This window comes from Orcinus orca, chromosome 8, assembly GCF_937001465.1.
Source record: "Orcinus orca chromosome 8, mOrcOrc1.1, whole genome shotgun sequence".
Lineage (NCBI taxonomy): Eukaryota > Metazoa > Chordata > Mammalia > Artiodactyla > Delphinidae > Orcinus > Orcinus orca.
The window spans coordinates 95091691-95111841 of record NC_064566.1 but is presented as its reverse complement, the minus strand read 5'-3'; the positions used below and the strand labels follow the sequence as shown (position 1 = coordinate 95111841).

The following is a 20151-nucleotide window of genomic DNA, read 5'->3' as shown; positions in this document are numbered from 1 at the left end:
GACCTTACCAAGGGCAACTTCAAGGCAGTGTTAGAGGCAGGAGGAACCAAAGCGCAGTGGGTCAAGGTGTGATTAAAAAGTGACAAGAATGGAAGTCAGTATTGACCACTTTTTTGGAAAAACTCAATTACATGGGAAAGGACACGATGGGCACAACGTAAGAAAAGATTTGCCTGGGGGGATTACTTATTTGTTTGTTTGTTTGTTTATTGGCCGCACCGCACAGCATGTGGGATCTTAGTTTCCCCACAGTGTGGAGTCTTAACCACTGGACAGCCAGGGAAGTCCAGGACTTTTTTTTTTTTTTTTTTTTTTTTTGCGGTACGCGGGCCTCTCACTGTTGTGGCTTCTCCCATTGCGGAGCACAGGCTCCGGACGCGCAGGCTCAGCGGCCGTGGCTCACAGGCCCAGCCGCTCCGCGGCATGTGGGATCCTCCCGGACCGGGGCACGAACCCGTGTACCCTGCATCGGCAGGCGGACTCTCAACCACTGCGCCACCAGGGAAGCCCCAGGACTACTTTTTGAGTTGAATGTGTTTACATGCTGAAAGAGAACACAGCAGCCAGGAAGAGACTGAAAATTCTCAACAGCAAATCGCTAATAAATGGGAAAGGGATGGGGAGGAGGGGTTGGCACTGAAAGAGAATGAAGACAAAGTGCAACGGAAGGGAGCTCTCTATCAGAAAAGGGGCTAAGCGTGCATTTAGTTGCAGACAAGTTGATAGGCAGGAGTTAAGCTTAGAGAGTTTGCTGAAATCACAGGCAAAACTCTGTTTATATGGGCATCTGCCAGACGAGAGACACAGATTTCTTCAGATTCTCAAAGAAAAAAAGCAGCTCACAACCTACAAAAGTTTTTTAGACCGTAGCTCTAAAGGAAATAAATCATGGACAATGGCTGATTAAGAATAAATGGGAGGGCTTCCCTGGTGGCGCGGTGGTTAAGAATCCGCCTGCCAGTGCAGGGGACACAGGTTCGAGCCCTGGTCTGGGAAGATCCCACATGCCGCGGAGCAACTAAGCCCATGCGCCACAACTACTGAGCCTGTGCTCTAGAGCCCGCGAGCCAAAACTACTGAGCCCACATGCCACAACTACTGAAGCCCGCGTGCCTAGAGCCCATGCTCTGCAACTAGAGAAGCCACCACACTGCAACAAAGAGTAGCCCCGCTCACCGCAACTAGAGAAAACCCGCGTGCAGCAACGAAGACCCAACGCAGCCAAAATAAATAAATAATTTATTTATTTAAAAAAAAAAGAATTAAAAAAAAAAAAGAATAAATGGGGGGGGGGGACTTCCCTGGTGGTCCAGCGGTTAAGACTCCACGCTCCCAGTGTAGGGGGCCCAGGTTTGATCCCTGGTCAGGGAATTAGATCCCGCATGCCACAACTAAAGATCCCCACAGAGATCCCGCATGCTGCAACAAAGATCCCCAGTGCCACAACTAAGACCCGGTGCAGCCAAATCAATCAATCAATCAATCGATCAATATTTTTTAAAAAAAAGAATAAATGGGAGGGGGTAATGGGGAGAAGTGGGAAATCAGATGCAAAAATTGATAAAAATTGATTTGGTTGGAAAGGGGTAGCCACAGCAGGGCCAAGATCGAAGACAAAGTATCAGAACCTTGTTAATTCTAGGATGGTATGGTCAAAGCTCATCCAATACACAGCAGGAGCTACCTTTGGGTCTCGAATGTAGACAAGGCATAACTCTGAAGTTTGAAGTTTATTCTAGATACATACATATGAAATTAGAGTAGGAAAGAGACTGAATAACTGGAGAGCAGATAGCAGCCTACAGCCAAAATTCAAATGGGACTGGCATTCAATCACTCCAGCAAGTATTTACTGAGTGTTGCCAGGCACTGTTTTAGACTACACAGGTGAAGAACTGACAGAATTCCTGCCCCATGAGAAAATAACCATGTAACAAATAAAGAACGCAATGAGGGCGTGAAGGATTGATGGGGGTTACCTGTGAGGGCTGTTTTCACTAGGGTGGTCAGAAAAGGCTTCTGACCTTGGCAAACTGTGGGCCACAGGCCAAATCTGGACTGCCACCTGGTTTGTTCAGTCCATGAACTAAGAATGGTTTTTAACATTTTTAAATGGTTAAAAAAATCCAAAGAAGAATATTTTATGCACATGAAAGTTAATAAGAAATTCAAATTTCAGTGTGCATAAATAAAGTTTTATTGGCACACAGCCCCATGTGTCATCATTTCTGTATTGTCTATGGCTGCTCCTGGACCACAACAGCAGGGGGGAGTCATTGCGACAGAGACCATCTGGCCCTTTGCAGAAAAAAGTGGCTGAACCCAGATTTAGACCTAAATGATGAGAAAAAGACAGACATATAAAGATCTAGGTGGCATAGTATTCTAGCTAGATAGTAAGTGCAAAGGCCCAGAGACAGCAACGAGCATGGCATGTATGACAGACCAAAAGGCCAGTGTGGCCGTGCAGCAGAATGAGTGAGATGAGAAGAGGTGGTGCTGGAAGAAGCAGACCTGACCAGAGGCCAGATCATGTACGGCTTTGCCAGACAGGGTAAGAAATCTGGATTTATCCAAGCAGTGGGGAGAAGGGAGATGCGGGAGAGATACCAACATGTTTAAAGTGAGGGAATGGTAAGATCTGACTGATTTACACATGGAATCTACAGTTGCTCTGTGAAGAACAAACTTCACTGAGGTAAGAACACAAGCAGGGAGATAAGGGAATAGTCCAACCAAAAGATTATAATGGGCAAGTGTGGGGTTTTGGTAGGAGAATTAATAAGAGGAAGTTGGATTTAAGGTATTCTGGAGGTAGTACAGACAGAATTTGCTGATGGGTTATTTGGAATGTGAATATAGAGAGAAATCAAGGATAACTCTCAAATTTTAGGCCTGAGCTATTGGGTAAAGGGCAGAGTCATTCTGAAACAAGGAGAAAGGAGAAAATCAAGACTTTCTGGACATGGGAAGTGTAAGATACCTACTAAATATCCAAGTGCTTCAATGCATATCTGTTTCCTTGTCTGGGAATAGCAGTGGCTACCTCAGCAGGTGGGCAAGATTAGGTGAGATGATACATGAGAAGCACTGAGAATACTGCCTGACCCACAACACTCGATAAACACTCAACATGCTTATTATTATTACGCAAATGGAACGTCAAATAGGCAGCTGGAAATACAAGCCTGGGACTCAAAGAAGTAGTCAAGGTTTAGAGACAAAGATTTAGGAGTCCTCAGCATACAGATGAGGCCTGGATGAGGTCACTGAGGACAAGTGCACAGATAGAGAAGGTGGCCAAAGGCAGACTCTTAGGTGACGCCAGCATTCAGGGGAGTTAAGCAGAGGAAGGAAGCCATACAGAATACTGAAAATTAATAACCAATGAGTTAAGAAAAAAGCAGATGAGTGTAGTGTTACAGAATCCAAGAAAAGAGTGTTTCAAGAAGGGAGTGGTCACCTGGTTCAAATGCTGCCCAAAGGTTGAACAGGAGGAGGACTGAGAATTATCTATTCAATCTGGCAAGAGAGAGGCCCTTGAGGATTTTGATAAGAGCAATTTCCTAGAGTCATGGGGATAAAAGCCCAATTGCAGGGGTTGAGGAGTGGCTGAGAGGTGAGAAAGTGGCACCTGCAATTACATACTGCACTTTCAAGGAGTTCTGTTGTGAAAGGGAGCAGAAAATTGGGTAGTAGCTGGGGGAGGACCTGGGGTCAAGGGTTTTTTAAAACAAGGATTATATTAAGACAGTTTTATATGTTGATGAGAGAGAAACTGGTGATGCAGGAGAGAGGGGGAATAACTGCAGGAATGACCCTGAGTAGATGAGAGGGGATGGAATCCAGAGTACAAGTGGAGAGTGGCACTTCTTCAGTTGTAGAAGGCAGTAAAGGATGTGCTAGTGCTTAAGTTCCCTTTTAACAGGAAGGGGAAAGCTATTAAATACCCTGGGAGTGGGCTTCCCTGGTGGCGCAGTGCTTGAGAGTCCGCCTGCCAATGCAGGGGACGCGGGTTCGTGCCCCGGTCCGGGAAGATCCCACATGCCGCGGAGCGGCTGGGCCCGTGAGCCATGGCCGCTGAGCCTGCGCATCCAGAGCCTGTGCTCCGCAACGGGAGAGGCCACAACCGTGAGAGGCCCGCGTACCGCAAAAAAAAAAAAAAAAAAATACCCTGGGCGTACTTTAAATATCTTGATTCATATCTTGATTCACATATTACACCTGGTATAACTGACTCTCAAGAATCAGTAAATCAGTAAATGAAGACTACTATTTGAATTGCTCCCAAGAACAGTTCTGTTAATATTAGTTTTGAGAGCTTTCTTTGGCCTTCAAATTACCAACTTCCAAAGTATCTTGCAAGGTATTATAATTTTAGTATTTATATTCATGCTATATTTTAAGCCGAGCTCAGTAAAGAGAAATCAGACAGTAAGTTCCATGAGGGAAGGGGGGAAGGGACCTGTTCAATGCTAATGCCCCAATACTTGGTCATCTGCCTGGTACATAAAAGATGTTCTTTGAAAAACAGATTAGATTTCCAGTCACCGTTTCTTACTCTGTAGAGTGCTATGTTTATGAATGCCATTTAGGAGGAAGATGAGCCTCTTTGCAAGCAGTTTTTCACCATTTGTAAAAGAAAAAAAGATAGTGACACCTGTAAATCATTTCCAAAAAGTGAATTTAACAATGGTGTTTTTGAATTTATAAGAAGGGAAAAGAATAAAATACTCAAGCGTAGTCAATTACACAGATATCAGGAGACAAACTTCTTAAGCCAAGATGGTTTCTGAAATCCAAGCAGTCTAGAAATGTACACAGTTACTGAACTGACATCATAGTCTCTTGTCAACAGAATGGCAGGGACAGGGCCAAGGCCAGATTCTCTCTGGCTACTGGTGCCTCAAAGAGAACTGTGGCTGTTTGAATGCAAAACAGATAGGAAGAGATTTACACTGTTTTAAATATGATCTCTGCCTGATACTGAGAAATGTTAACCCCCAAAGCCACCTAGGATTAAAGAGTGCAAAGACAGTAACACAATGTTCTTCAATAACAATAGTTGGTAAAATTTTCACCCACACAAGAATGAAATTGTTTTCAAATATTTAATTCAATTCTACCTAGCAACTCTCACCTAAGAAATACAAATGATACCCACTTTGTAATTAAAGAAAGAAGTAGTTCCTCATCCTCACTCCATTATCAACAAGAGCAAGAAGCAAAGATGCTCAAAACAGCTAAACAAATGAGACAGGTGAACTCCACCCATCCTGCTCCGGAAAAAGAGGTCGACAAAAAGAAGCTCATTGTCTTAAAAAAAAAAAAAAAAAAAAAAAAAGGCAAAATGAATGCACTACATCAGATAGTAAGCTATACAGATTCTTGGCAATGCCCCAAATCACTTCACACGACCTTAAAAAACAAACAAACAAACAAAAATCAGGACTTCCAAACTCCTAGGTTCCAAGTCTGAACTGGTTTATCTACTTGCTGAAGCAAAAGAAATAAGCCCACTTATATACTGTAGAAATTAAATTAATCAGCACAATGACAGGGTTTATTCGTCTCTGTTTAACAGGAAAGTACCACAAAATGACTAGATCCACTTGAATAGGCTGGAAAAATTAAACAAACACCAACACTGTTTTCAGAGATGGTTCTTTTTATTACAAGAGGTTTTGGTCCTCCATATGCCAACTTTCAGCAGTTAACTTCATTTTGAGCTATATGTTCATTCAACTACAAGTTTCTATTATAAAATTTGTAGTTCTTTCTTCCAGCTTGTTCTGATCTTGCTGCAAAAGTCAGGTTGCATCTTTCCTTCTGGGCTGTCGAATGATCAACAGCAACTAAAGTAACATTGAGAAATTCACAACTTTCTTTCCTCTAAAGGTAAAAAGAGTTATCTCTCCAAAAAGCCAGTTTTCTGAAGGAGCAAAGTGAAGTTACATGACAAAAGTAAATAATCCCTTTGGCAAAACAACAAAGCTACTAAGTCAGCCAACACAATTTTGACCTAACATTTTTGAGGAATTAATGTACAATATATGAGTTGGGAAGTTGTGTTCTTACTAACTTAAAAAACCAACTGACTCTTCTGACTACTACATCATATTTGGAAGTTTCATCACCACATTCTGAGAAGCACACATTAGGTGGCATTAACTTACTTAAAAAAAAAAGTCCCTGGTATTTTATTAGTCAACACTGGAATCTCTCAAGTAGAATAAAGAATCAGGAGAGGGCTTCTCTGGTGGCGCGGTGGTTGGGAGTCTGCCTGCCGATGCGGGGGACGTGGGTTCGTGCCCCAGTCCGGGGGGATGCCGCGTGCCGCGGAGCGGCTGGGCCCGTGGACCGTGGCCGCTGGGCCTGCGTGTCCGGAGCCTGCGCCCCACAACGGGGGAGGCCGCGGCGGTGGGAGGCCCGCGTACCGAAAAAAAAAAAAAAGAATCATGAGAATTATTCTTTGCCGTTTTATAATCTTTTGTTTTCTGAATTTCTACTTGTATGAGGAGCAATTGAAAGTTACGGGAAAAGGGGCTTCCCTGGTGGCGCAGTGGTTAAGAATCCACCTGCCAGGGCTTCCCTGGTGGCGCAGTGGTTAAGAATCCGCCTGCCAAAGCAGGGGACACGGGTTCGATCCCTGGTCCAGGAAGATCCCACATGCCGCGGAGCAACTAAGCCCATGTGCCACAACTACTGAGCCTGTGCTCTAGAGCCCGTGAGCCACAACTACTGAGCCTGCATGCTGCAACTACTGAAACCCGCGCTCCTAGAGCCCGTACTCCACAACAAGAGAAGCCAACGCAATGAGAAGCCCGCGCACTGCAATGAACAGTAGCCCCCACTCAGCCCCTGCTCGCCACAACTAGAGAAAGCCTGCGCGCAGCAACAAAGACCCTACTCAGCCAATAAATAAATAAATAAATTTATTTATTTATTATTATTTTTTTTAAAAAAAAGAATCCAACTGCCAATGCAGGGGACACGGGTTCGAGCCCTGGCCCAGGAAGATCCCACATGCCGCGGAGCAACTAAGCCTGTGCACCACAACTACTGAGCCTGTGAGCCACAACTACTGAAGCCCAGGCGCCTAGAGCCTGTGCTCTGCAACAAGAGAAGCCACTGCAAGGAGAAGCCCGCTGCACCGCAATGAAGAGTAGCCCGGCTCACTGCAAGTAGAGAAAGCCCGCGCACAGCAACAAAGACCCAATGCAGCCAAAAATAAATAAAGAAAATAAATAAAAATTAAAAAAAAAAAAGTTACGGGAAAAGTATGCCTCCCTTATATTTCTAATTCCCAGTTTCTCAAATGACACCAATTTTACAATTAGGGAATCAAGCTGCCCTTCACTTTGCCACCACTTGCAGAATCCCTGCAACAATCCAGCTTCACCTTTGAACTCCAGTCATTTTATGAGATGATCTGGTTAACAGTAGACAGCATTTACTATACGAAACTTAGAAAATATTCATTATATTTTTAATATTTAAAGCCAAATAACCTTAAATAAGCCTAGTATCCATTTATCTACAAGAAGGAAATTATACACAATTCCAGTACTAAATTCCAAAGTCCTAAAGCTTCAATAACCCACTCAAGGTTTTGCGACTAAGAGCTAGTAGGAAAATGAGCTGGTGTTAATATCAGCTCTGCCCAGACTTTTGGTAATCTATATGAATAATCCCAATTCACAGTTTTCATTCTGACTGTACCGGAAATGCTTTTCGCAACCCAACATATCTAAAAAGGTTTCATTCTAAGTAATGTAAGCCCTCCTCATGGCCTCAAAAGCCAAGGGTCAGAGGCCTTTATAATCCTCATTCACATGAAGCCAACTTATTAGACTGGAAAGGATTTACAAAGCACTTGTTATAATGCATCCACAAGCAGTGATACCCTTAACAAGGGATATTCTGAAGCACAGCTCTTTAGACTACAACTGAAAATGGACATAAAAGCTACAAATATTTATTTGTTTCCTATATTGAGACCACATCTACTACTTTCCCTGGTTTCTCTTGATGTTTAAGGTTTCCCTCTTAGCTCCCTCTTAGCTCATTTTCTAAGTTTTTATTCTCCTATAAAACCACTATAAAATCATTTCACACACAAAAAAATCATTTCATAAAGACATTTCTTTGGAGCTTACTACTGAAAGTTAATTATTGCCATAAACTGACAATTCAAATACTTCTTAGGGAGCCAGTGAGACCCTAGGACCCCTTGGGGAATATTAAAAAGTATAAAACATGATCCATGCCCTCTAGGATCTAAATAGAAATATACTTATTGATTCAGAGAATGAGAAGGTAGCTTGAGAAGTCATTTTACACATACATAGGCAGGACTCCTGTCCTTTAAAATTCACCTCCAGAGAAGATCATAAAATTATTTCGGTAATCTTTTCGCCATCACTATAATGAAAACCATCATTAGCAACAAGTTCCTTACTTTGCTTCAATTTAAACCTATTTTTCTCTTATTTTAGCATCAGTAGAGCTGGAAAACAGCTGGTTACCATTCCTAATAATGGATCCATTCATGTTTTTTGAAGAGTTATTAAGTTGCCTCTTAACTTTTCATTCTCCCAACCTTTCCTCATAGGTCTGACTTCCAATCATATAATCATCTTTTGAGTCTCCTCAGAAAACTCTCCAAGGTACCCTCATCCCCTCTAAGTTGAGGAACCTAGAAGTGGAAACAACACTCAAGTAAGTGGGTGATCAGTGCCAGCATTATCTATATAAAAGATGATGCCGGGCTTCCCTGGTGGCGCGGTGGTTGAGAGTCTGCCTGCTGATGCAGGGGACACGGGTTCGTGCCCCGGTCCGGGAAGATCCCACATGCCGCGGAGCGGCTGGGCCCATGAGCCATGGCTGCTGAGCCTGTGCGTCCGGAGCCTGTGCTCTGCAACGGGAGAGGCCACAACAGTGAGAGGCCCGCGTACCGCAAAAAAAAAAGATGATGCCATCCCATCAGGATTCCTCAACACTTTTTTTTTTTTTAACATCTCTATTAGAGTATAATTGCTTTACAATGGTGTGTTAGTTTCTGCTTTATAACACTCAACATCACTTTTAAAGCCCTAATCGGTACTTTTACAAAAATGTCCTTTGATGGCTCTTAAGACTTTCCTCTGCGGTACTTAAGTTAGCTTACTATTTTTCAAAATTACTCAAAATTATCCTGCTAATAGTCTTCAACAACATAATAGCTTATGCGATATGTCCTTGCAAAGTGTTCCTAGAAGTTGTATGTATACCAAATTTTCAGTTCAACAAACATTCACTGATCACCTTCTATATGAAAAGTCACCACTGTAAACAATATAAAACACAAATGATGACTCAGAAATGGTCTGTGTCTTAAGGAAATCATAATCTATTGGGGGAAAGACAGACACAATCAAAAGTATTTACAACACAAAGTATTCTGGAGTAAATTCTTTAAGGGTAGGTAAAGTACAGTAAGAAAACAGGAAAGAAGTTGAATTTCAGCTAGTAGTGGTATCTTGAAAGCTTCACGGAAGAGTTGGGATCTGGGGATCTGAACTGAGCCATGAAAGATGAATAAGTCAGAGGCAGGTCAAGATGGGAAACATTATAAGGCAAAGGAAAGGCATTAGCAAAGGTGTAAAGGCAGGTACACACAGACTGTGGAGAACATCTAATAGACTGGTAGTTCAATATGGTTGAAGCACTTTAAGTGAAAATGTGTGTTCAGGAGATAATGTTCAAAATGTAGAAATGTAGGCCAGCTAGATTATAAAGGGCTGGGAATTCTAAATCTTATTTTACATTCAGTGAGTAGTCAAAGGGTTTTAGGAATAAAGTGACAGAATCACATCTGTATTTAAGAAAACCACTGGCACCACTATACAGTGAAAAGGAAGGCAGTGAGACCGGTTAGGAGCTTATGGTTTTAATCCATGCAAAGGTAATGGAAATTTAAAGTAGGATGGTAAAAACAGAAAAACAGGGACACATTAAAGAAACAATACAATAGTATCACAGACAAGCCTCAAAAATTTATTGGATGGGCTGAGAAGAGAAAGGGACTGAAGGTACCACAGTGCAGAGAGCGTGAACAAGCCTTCGAATAGTTACAGATTTGGATTTGAATTCTAGCTCTGCCACTTACTAGCCATACGACTTAAGGAAACCTATTTAACGTGTCTGTACCTCGGTTTCTTCATCTGTAAAAGGCAGTGTATTAAGTATTTCAGCAAACCTTTTTTTTTTTTTTTTTTTTTGCAGTACGCGGGCCTCTCACTGCCGCGGCCTCTCCCGCCGCGGAGCACAGGCCCCGGACGCGCAGGCTCAGCGGCCATGGCTCACGGGCCCAGCCGCTCCGCGGCATGCGGGATCCTTCCGGACCGGGGCCCGAACCCGCGTCCCCTGCATCGGCAGGCGGACTCCCAACCACTGCGCCACCAGGGAAGCCCAAACCCTTTTTTTTTTAAGTGAGATAAAAGAGAACTATATTTTTCCTCCTTAAGCATATTATCCTCTACTAGGTGAAGTTTAATTTGTTTTTGACTATTCTGCTCGTGGTTATTTTTATTTCTCAAGTTAAGTTCCAACCTACAACTTAGCATTTCTTCTGTAATTAAATTGTTAGCTGCATTGATCTCCACAGACCAACACTTACTCTCCACTCTCCCTAAGCTAAAACTTGAGAACAAATGTCAAATAGCTACCAAGTATAGACTAATGAATCTGAACTTGGGGGCCAAGAAGCCTGAAGAACCTCGGAGTTGTTTTAGGAAATCACCAAGTACTCATACTCAAAAAGATAAGGAACACTAGTTACAGGGACCAAGGGTAGCAACCCCAATATAGCTGTCTTGGCTTGACAGTTATGCAACTCATGAAGGCACTGCCTTCCTTGGTTACCTACCTGCCTATTTACTGTCCTGTTCTTTTTATTCCCTTTTATGCCTTATCGCTAATAACATTCTAGTTGGATACCAACGGTACCCACTGTTACCAAGATGTGTAACTGGCTTCAGTTTGGTTCCACCTAGCTTACTGATGAACTTGACACCCATACCAAAATCAAGAACATTCTAAAGTCAAGATTATAGCACTCGAATAGGTATATATGTGTACACATATATATGTATACCTCCAAGTAAAAAAAACCTGTTACCTCGGTGGGGGAAAAAAAAAAAAAGATTAAGCACTCCTGTCCTTACAATCTGAGTCCTACTGAGTCCTAAATAATAATTAGGGATCCCTCTGTACCAGGCAAAGTGCTAAGTACTTTGCATGCATAATTTCAATTAAGCCTCACAATAATCTTATGAAGCACAATTACCACTGATTTACAAATGAAGAAACTGAAGCACAGAGAGGTTAAGAAAGTTTTTCAAGGTCATTCAGCTAATAAATAGTGGAGCCAAGATTTGAACCCAGGCAGTCTGAACCCAGAGCCCATGGTCTTAATAAACTCTTAATTACTGTGCTGTACTATCTCACACTATTACAGATTACATAATGAGATTCTGTCCTTCCTTTGTAAAGGTATTTACATATGCACAAATAAAAAATCCTTGCTGGAGAGATTACAAAAGGATTTCCTCATTAACTAAGCTTAAAGAGATGTTATCCACATGGTTTTACTGCTTATAATTAAAGGCAATAATAATCTAGGGACAATGTTGTATGCTTGTGTTTGATCTAAAAATCAGTCAATACTCATGGATGGACAGAAGTTGAATACAAGCACGTGTAAATATTTATTCCTTTAGGTGTAGATATTTATTACAGATACGTGTGATTAACTACTCCCCAGTTTTTAGAACTGAGATGGTACAAAGGAGAGCTTAGTGAAAAAAATTTCTCCAAAAACACCCCTCACAAGTAATGTTACTCCCCTAATTCAAGACAGAAAGCCACAATTACTTTGATGCTGTAAAATGAGAATGAAACAATGATGCTTCAGCAAAGCGTGGACCATAAGGGTTGGATCTCTCTAAAACAATTCGAATGTTAGAAAGCTTCATAGCTCTCAATGATGAGAGACATCAAAACATCTACACCCAAACATTCCAACCAAACCCAAAACACAGAAATTCAAGAAAACAGATAAAATATATGGAAAAAACTCCAACTCCAGAAATAAATGGCAGTTGAATAGCTCCTACCCACTGGTGCCCCACAAGGCACTGCTGAAGCGATAATTAAAGGTAAAACAGCTGGGGAAATCCCTTTAGTCTATTTGTCCAACAGAAAAACAACTACTCATTTCAAAGAAAGGGGAATTTTCATACACTGCACAGAAAACTGCCAACTAACTCTTACATTTATATCTTTGTTTCCTTAAAACTAAAACTCATTAGAATAGTTGCATTCAAAATCTAAAAAGTTAAACCAAGTTTGAACTCTAAGAAGTTTCATACGAATCCTACAAGGGGATTTATATCATCCAAAACAACTGCAAGTCACACAGCAGCATTCTTCTTTCAAATGTCTTAGTCTTTAAAAGCAAACGCCTAGCAGCACCTCCAGCCTCCTGGTTGGCTTCCCCTGGTGTGTAACCTGACAAGGTACAAAGCTCATTGAAATATTTAACAGTGGTGGTATGGATTTCTTTGGATAGATCAAGAAAAGCAGCTCATCCTTTTTAAAAACATAAAGAACCATTTTATGGGATGCCATTCCCTCAGTCCAAGTGTCTCTGTATTTCCTCAGGGCTTTCTCAGAGAAGTTATTGAGGGGGAAAATGAAAAGGCTAACAAAAGGACCCCTTTTCTCTCCCTATTCCCAACATAATCCACCTCAGCCACAGGGCCAGTTGCATCCACACTGTCATAAATGCCAGCAATTAGAGAATTAGGCCATAAAACCACCCACTCAGGTATAAGAGCGCAGGCCTCCAGCTTTATTTCATGCATGCCATAAACTTCCTTCTTTCAGGCCTTCTTCACAACCAAGGAAATGACAATAACAACAACAAAAAAGTAGCCCTTTGTCCGCCTCATACTGATGTGATCAATGAAACCATCTGGGTCCAGGTGAAGGACTCAAGATTCCTTCTTCTTAATAAAGACTGCATTTCCTCTAGCATGGCACATATAGATCCGTTAAAGGACATGCTGTATTTTGAGCACTAACATAACGCGAACTAAAGTGAAGCTACATTTTCCAGAAAAATTACTTTCCCTGCTTCTGAAACTGCTCTAGAAACCTAGCCAATTCTTGATCTTCTCAGGAAACACTGGAGGCTACAAGAGTTTTCTTAATTAACTCAATAATTTCTAGATCCTCCTGCAGTCTTTTCTAATCAAAAAAGTTAATTCAAATATGAAAGTTAACTCTATGCTTTAAAATCTGATACAATTTAGGAACAATCAGTAATTTCATTTGATTGATTGTCTTCGCAACCACAAAACCCCGAAGTCTGTGATTTACTCCATAAGCTTTTATTTATCAAGCTTTAAATCAATCTAGATAAGACCCAAACAAACACTTTTTAATAGTAAACTCTTTAGCTTCCTTCTTCCTACTAGTGCCTATAGGGTTAAGAATCTGACTAAAATGTAGGTACCTCATGTCAGACTCATTAGTAATTTAACTTTTCTTAATTCCTGAAAATAACGTATGCAAACAAAAGAAGGTCCCATCCCAGCAATCCTAGAATAAATTCCTCCCAAAGTAGTGATAGTCACAAAGCTTCCCCCTTTCTCATAGGTCTATGCCACTGGGCTCTCCACCTTGGCAGAGGAAGAATGGAAAGAGACAAGATATTCACAAAAGGCCGGATTGAAGGCCTTCAGTTAAGTGCTAGAAGGAAGCTGAAGTTCTGTGCCAACACTAGTGGAATGTGGGCAGGCACAAAGAGATCTTAATTAGGAGACCTACAATTAAAACAGTGAGTCTCCAAAGGAGAGAGAGGCACTGCAGTCTGTTATGCCTCAGAGCAAGCGAAACAAGTGTTGGCCACCCCCCCTAGCCACAGGGCAAGGAAGGCAACGGGTATTAAGCCTGCACAGCTGCTCTATGGAAGGCCAGCTCCCAGGTGAGCAGAGATGGGAGGGGAGTCAAGATGGGAGTATTTTCTCTTCTCAACTTCCAATCAAAAGATCAATCACTATTTTGTGAACGATGATTTCCTACAAGAGCATGTGCCTTAAGATAATTAGATGGAAGGTAAAGATGGGGACAAGTGATATGCCTTTCAGCGAAAGATGAAGAAAAGTTCTAAAGACTGCACTTGTGATGATCAGTACAAACTAAACTACGTTTTAGAGCATATTAACAACTACTCCCTGCAATGTAGGTACCATCACTTTGGATTTGTAAATACATTAGTGTATTGGATTTTTTTCATTTAAAAGCTCACACATCTAAAGGAATATACCACCTAGACTGAAAATAACTTCCCTTTTGGAGAGTCAGGAATCTACAATATTGAAAACATGAAAACAAATTTAGCCAAACAAGAGGGCCTCTCAACACCAGATAATGAGTTATACTTAAAATTTTATCTTCACTTTTCTTATAAATGAAATTGGTCAACTTCAGCAAAGAACTTTTTCCATAAAATCCTTACATTTTTTTCCATACAATGAAAACTATCCCACCAAGTTCAAATTTCTCTTCCCAATAATAATGGCAGTTTAATGGCAAATGTACACTCTGACATTAAAAATTACCAAACAGGGCTTCCCTGGTGGCACAGTGGTTGAGAATCCGCCTGCCAATGCAGGAGACGCGGGTTCCATCCCTGGTCCGGGAAGATCCCACATGCCGTGGAGCAACTAAGCCTGTGCGCCACAACGACCGAGCCTGCGCTCTAGAGCCCACAAGCCACAACTACTGAGCTCGCGTGCTACAACTACTGAAGCCCGCGCACCTAAAGCCCGTGCTCCGCGAGAAGAGAAGGAAGCCACCACAATAAGAAGACTGCGCACCGCAACGAAGAGTAGCCCCCGTTCGCCACAACTAGAGAAAGCCCGCGCACAGCAACAAAGACCCAATGCAGCCAAAAAAGAAAAAAAAAAATTACCAAACAAGCTCACTGACTCTGACTTTTTAAATAAATTCAGAATAAGAAGTTCTGACCTGAGCAAATAATTAATATAACAGAGAGGAATCAGAATACTGGAGCAGAAAAGATTCCTGCGCTGACATTTAGCCCAACCTTTTCATTTTACTGATCGGAAATTTCAAGTTAAAAGTGAAACTGTCCAGACTGGTGAGTGACAGAGACGAGTGCGAGGAGAGCCCATGTCCATCGACTTTCACGTGGAGGGGCTTCTTCTAGTCTACTTGTGTTCTCTGCTTCACTTTCCTTCTGCCCAGCTCAGGATTAGCTGTGAAGGTAATGAAGGAGCAACTCCCACTCTTGGCACATATGCCCAACGAACATCCAAAAAAAAAAAAAATCACAGACACTCTCCCACTCCAGGACCACCATCTTTTCTAAGCCCAACCCAAGAGCCCACCTTAGTCCACCCGAACTAAACTGCCATTTCAAATACAGACAAATACATACCAATGTTGTGATTCGGTTTCCATTTATATCTAATCAAAGTTCGCCATGTTATGATCAGGGTGGAAATTCTGCTTTTAACATTTTGTGAGGTGGTAGGAATGGTAACTGGATTATGAAAGTAATAAAGATTACTTGCTGATAAATAGACCACTTCTGGGGTTCACATTAAAACAGCCCAAATTCTAGTCAACAGAGAGGATGCTGTACTGTGTTTAATTAGATGGCAAAGTAGAGTCACATATATACCACCTGAAACAATCCTCAGAAAAGTGGGACCCTGACACCATGCAGGGGAAAGGGAAGGCGGAAAAGCAGACCTCCGTGATTTCTCACAGTGCTCAATCAAATAAAACTCTAATTCTACTTCATAATTGTCACACAGAAAGCCCAAATAGGAGTTCAGCAACATCTATATATTTTTTAAAATAATCCCATTCTGACAGACCTTGGTCATGAAGAACTCTTACATGTAGTTATTACTCAGAGAGATATCAATCCCGAGGGAAGTTCAGAACCTATGGCAGTAAAGGACAAATCTTCTACAGCTAAAGGAGTTTAAACAGGGAACTGATATGGAAGTTCTGTCACCTTTCAACCACCTTAGCTTAGTATTCAATAAGTATTAACTTACGTTTTGTTATGAAGTTATAGTCATTATTCACTGAAAGCGAACCAGAATTTAAAGAGGCTAGAATCCTTTTGGATCACAAACCATGTCTTCATGAATCCACACAAGCCTTGATACAGATCTGTGAGCAACTTCTGAGAAACAATCTTTAGAACTCTATGTCAGCCCGTGGGAACCCTAAACCTCCTTGTTGGAACTTTATCATTGATTTGTAAGACTCTGTAACAAAATGCTTGGTTTCCACCTTGAAAACAACCAGGTCAAAGGATATAATCACATGGTTTAGTACTAAGCCATACCATGGGTTAGCACTCATGAATGCATACCATTAACCCATCCTAGATTAACTCAAACTACCACATAAAAGGCTTACCAATGGAACAACAGCTCATTCAAGCCTAATTCAGAAAAAATACTGAAGTTTAATGTAAGGAGTCAACCACTTTCCTCATGATGAAGTAGCAACTACTGTTCAGGCAAAAGTTTTAAAGAAAAAAGGTATTAATATGATCTTATTTGAAATTACTGCATTTCCTTGACAGGCTTTACACTACATACTACTGCTAAGCAAAATAATGCCAGTGGATAAGAAAATGTTAGCACCTGATTAAAACTTTAAAGGTGATTTGTCAAAGACCAACAGATAAAATATTCTGGTGCCCAGACATTAGGTCCCTGAATCCAGGTGGCTCTCTTTCTAACCAGTCTCTTGAAAAGCTATGATTGGAAGCTGTCAGCATAAAACTTTGCTTTTGAATATGTGATAACAACATTTGGAATGTGAATACTTGGTCCTTCAGTATAAAATAAATAAGCATGCTAAACAAGAAGAAAATGCTTCTCAGGATCCCCTTAAAAATAGACTAACTTCTCCTAATAGAGACTTTCTTATTATACTCAAATATACATGGGGCTAATATTCTACATATAACCAGGCAAGTCTCAATTTTGAAAACAAGCAGGTAAATGAAATGTCAGTAAGTCTATTTTTTTTTTTTTGCTGCTGTATCTTTTAAAAAAGCAAAATCAACTCACATTTAAGCACCAACTCCATGCAAGTAACCTGAACGGTTCAGTCTTTTTGTCATGTATGAGGCCTTTGGTTCTCCAACTACATGGGATCTGTGTTGTTAGCTTAAAAAATACAGAATTGGCCTTTCAAAAAAAAAATAATAATCTACAGCAACCAATAAATAGTCTCAAACAACCCTGCTGACTGCAGCTGCCTTCTGAAGGCTGGGAAAAGGAGGTGGAGAGAGAGCAGAGAGAGGCAGGGAAAAGGGACGCTGCAGCTAGCTACATCGCAAGGAACACGCCCCCATCATGTCCTCCTTGCTCTGTCAGAAGGCGGGTTGTTGTCAGTCTCCTGATCAGGATGCCTTAGAAACGATTTAAAAAAGGAGGCAGGAAGACTAACAACTAAAAAATGCCAGCTCCTTGAAAGGAGGGGCCAGGGTCCCTGGGATCTCCTCCCTCCCCTTCTGCCCAGGATCTTTCTGTAGATCTAAAGGGGTGCGGGGCACAATAGGGGACGAGGGGTTTGCCCAGGATATTTTGTGTGCACCAACGGCAGAGCACGCAGGAAACGGCTGGTTGTTATCTTTCCCTTTCTGTTTCAATCAAGAGCACTCCAAAGCAGCAACCCCCTACCCCCCTCCGCTTCAGCCCCTAGCAGCTGCTCTTCCTCCTAGCATCCCCCATCCCATTCTCCCCCTTCCCCTACGATTCAAACTCCCCCTTCTGCATCCAATGTAAAACAAATGCGCAACGCCACTGGCTGAACCTGAACTCAACTTCCCTTCCCAGGGCAACTTTCCTTTTGGCTGAAGGGAGCTGAATAATGCCTATCAAAGCATCCCCATTCTCGCCCCAGTACTAAATGGGGAAGGGGCAAAGCTGGAGATTCTTCATCCACCTTGGGTCCCCCTCAAACAAATCAGAGAGAGAATGCTAACTCCTTCTAAGGAATAACTTTGCTTCATAACCTCTTCATAACCCTCTTTCTCTCAACCAGAAGCAGCCACCACCACCGCACTACAGTAAAACTGTCCCTTATCTACTCTCCTCACCCCAACCCTGCTTCCCCCACCCCTTCCAAGCCCCAGGATTGGCCTAGGAAAAGGTGGATCAATAATGAAATGACGGAGAAAAGGAGAAGGGCGGGAGGGAGCTAGGTTTGAAGACTGCGTGCTCTCAGGCGCAGTGGGTGGGGTAGGAGAGCAGCTGCTTCCCCTGGGAGGATGCTGCCCAAGTACCCCACAAACACCGCCCCTCACGGGGGCCCCCTTCCCCAGAGCTGGAGGGAAAACCTGCCTCCTCTCCAGGGGGAATGGTGGAAAGCTGCTCTTCTCTGAGCCTAGGGAACAGTGGACAATTTTCCCCTCGAAGATGCCACTAATCCTTCATTCTAAAGGAGGGAAAGGGTGGAGTGAAGGTAGAGTAATCCCCTGCTACCAATAGGCTAGAAACTGCAGCTCTGTAAAATGGGGGAAACAGACTGCTGTAGGAGGAGATCGCCGTTATCTTCAGAGGGAAAGAAGGCGAAGGGAGGCAAGGTGGAGAGGAAAGTAGCTTTTTCCTGGTGGGGAAGGGCGGGATGAGGGGAGAACCTCTCCGCTGGGGGTAGGGGGGGTGCGGGTGGAGGTGAAGGAAGGGGGAGTGGCTGGTAGTGTAGGGACCTGGCCCGGGGACGGAGCGAGGGTTCATCAGGTTTTCGAAAGCAAGGTGCTAGAAGGGACATCGGTCCCCAAGGGTGGGAGAAGAACGTGGCTTTGGATGAGGCCATTCCCCGAGAGATGCCCAAGAGGAAAACTGCCCCAGGAGTAAAACATCTGCCCAGAGAGGGAGGCGGGGATGTGGCGGGATCAAGTCTCTAGGAGGGAGGGAGGGAGGAATCTCGCTCGGATGAGGTAATCTGTGAAAGGGAGGAGGGGTTCAGTCCCGGGATGGGAAACCCGGGCGAGGGGTCTGTGCCAGAGGATGTGGGGAAGGGTCAGGGGAAGGAGGGTGGGGGGTCAAACGCCCTCGGCCAGATGGGTCCGAACCCCGGGGTGGGGACGCCTGGGGGCCTGCACCCCTGGATGGGGGTCCCGAGATGGGAGGGCCATCTGCCCCGGGTCAGGGACCCCAGGATGGTCCCCGAATTGGGATGCTCCACAATCCCGGATGGGGGAGGGGAGGGGGCTCCGCAGAGGGTCGAGACCCCGGACCTGGGGGTTCCTCGCCCCCTTACCTCTCCGCTGCCGCCTCCCCCGCCGCTCTCCCCAAACACGGCCCGGAACCGGCGCAGGTTGGTGCCGATGGCGGCCGAGACCTGCAGCGCCGCGTCGAAGCCCGGGCCCACCCGGAGCAGGGCCGGCCCAGAGGAGGCTGAGGACGATGACGAAGACGAAGACGAGGCGGACGACGAGGAGGCTGCTGAGGCGGCGGCCGCTCCCCCTGGAACACCAACCCCGCCGCTTCCCGCCGCCGCCGCCGCCGCCGCCGCCGCCGCCGCCGCCGCCGCCACAGCCGGGGGGGAGGGGGGCGCCCCGGGGCCGCCGCCGCCGACCAGGGGCCCGGGGGGAAGCAGCAGGGCCGGGACGCGTTGCCGCGGGGCGCCCCCTAGGCCCCGGCGCCCCCCGCCGCCGCCGCCCCCGGTGGTCCCGGGTCGGGCGGGGAAGCGCCACCGACAGCTGTGCGCCATGTTCACCCCGTGAAGTGAAGCAGCGAGAGGGAGAGGCGACAACACAGGGGGGCGGGGAGGCGGAGGGGGGGGCCGCGGGCCCCGGAACCTGCCTGGCCCGCTCGGCGCCGCCCGGCCGCCTGCACCCCGTGGCCGCTATGCCGAGGGCCGGGCCGCGCCAGCCGGCCCAGCAAGCTGTATAGCGGGCTCGGCCCCGCGCTGCCGACGCCAGGCCGCTGCTACGCCATCCCGAGGCCCGGGCCGCAGCCTGCCGCCCGCCCGCCCGCCCCGCAACCTGGATAACTGCGTGCCCCGCCCTCCGGGAGCGGCATTACTCGGGAAAAGGAG

General features: G+C 44.3%; 1 protein-coding gene across 11 annotated transcripts in view; it reads right to left on the bottom strand.

Moving 5' to 3' along the window:
- Positions 1–19845, bottom strand: part of KMT2A (lysine methyltransferase 2A) — a 76243-nt gene extending 56398 nt beyond the window's left edge. For 5 of the 11 annotated variants that reach the window (XM_049712896.1, XM_049712900.1, XM_049712898.1 and 2 more), the window contains exons 1-2: positions 19372–19845; positions 17175–17273 (exon numbers count right to left, since the gene is read on the bottom strand). In XM_049712896.1, coding sequence (XP_049568853.1) covers positions 17175–17273; positions 19372–19824 — 552 coding nt within the window. In that variant the 5' untranslated portion in view covers positions 19825–19845. Of the gene's footprint in view, positions 1–17174; positions 17276–19371 lie in introns of those variants that run through there. The other 6 variants (XM_049712901.1, XM_049712902.1, XM_049712903.1 and 3 more) reach the window with 5 other exon arrangements.
- Positions 19846–20151: the final 306 nt, after the last annotated feature.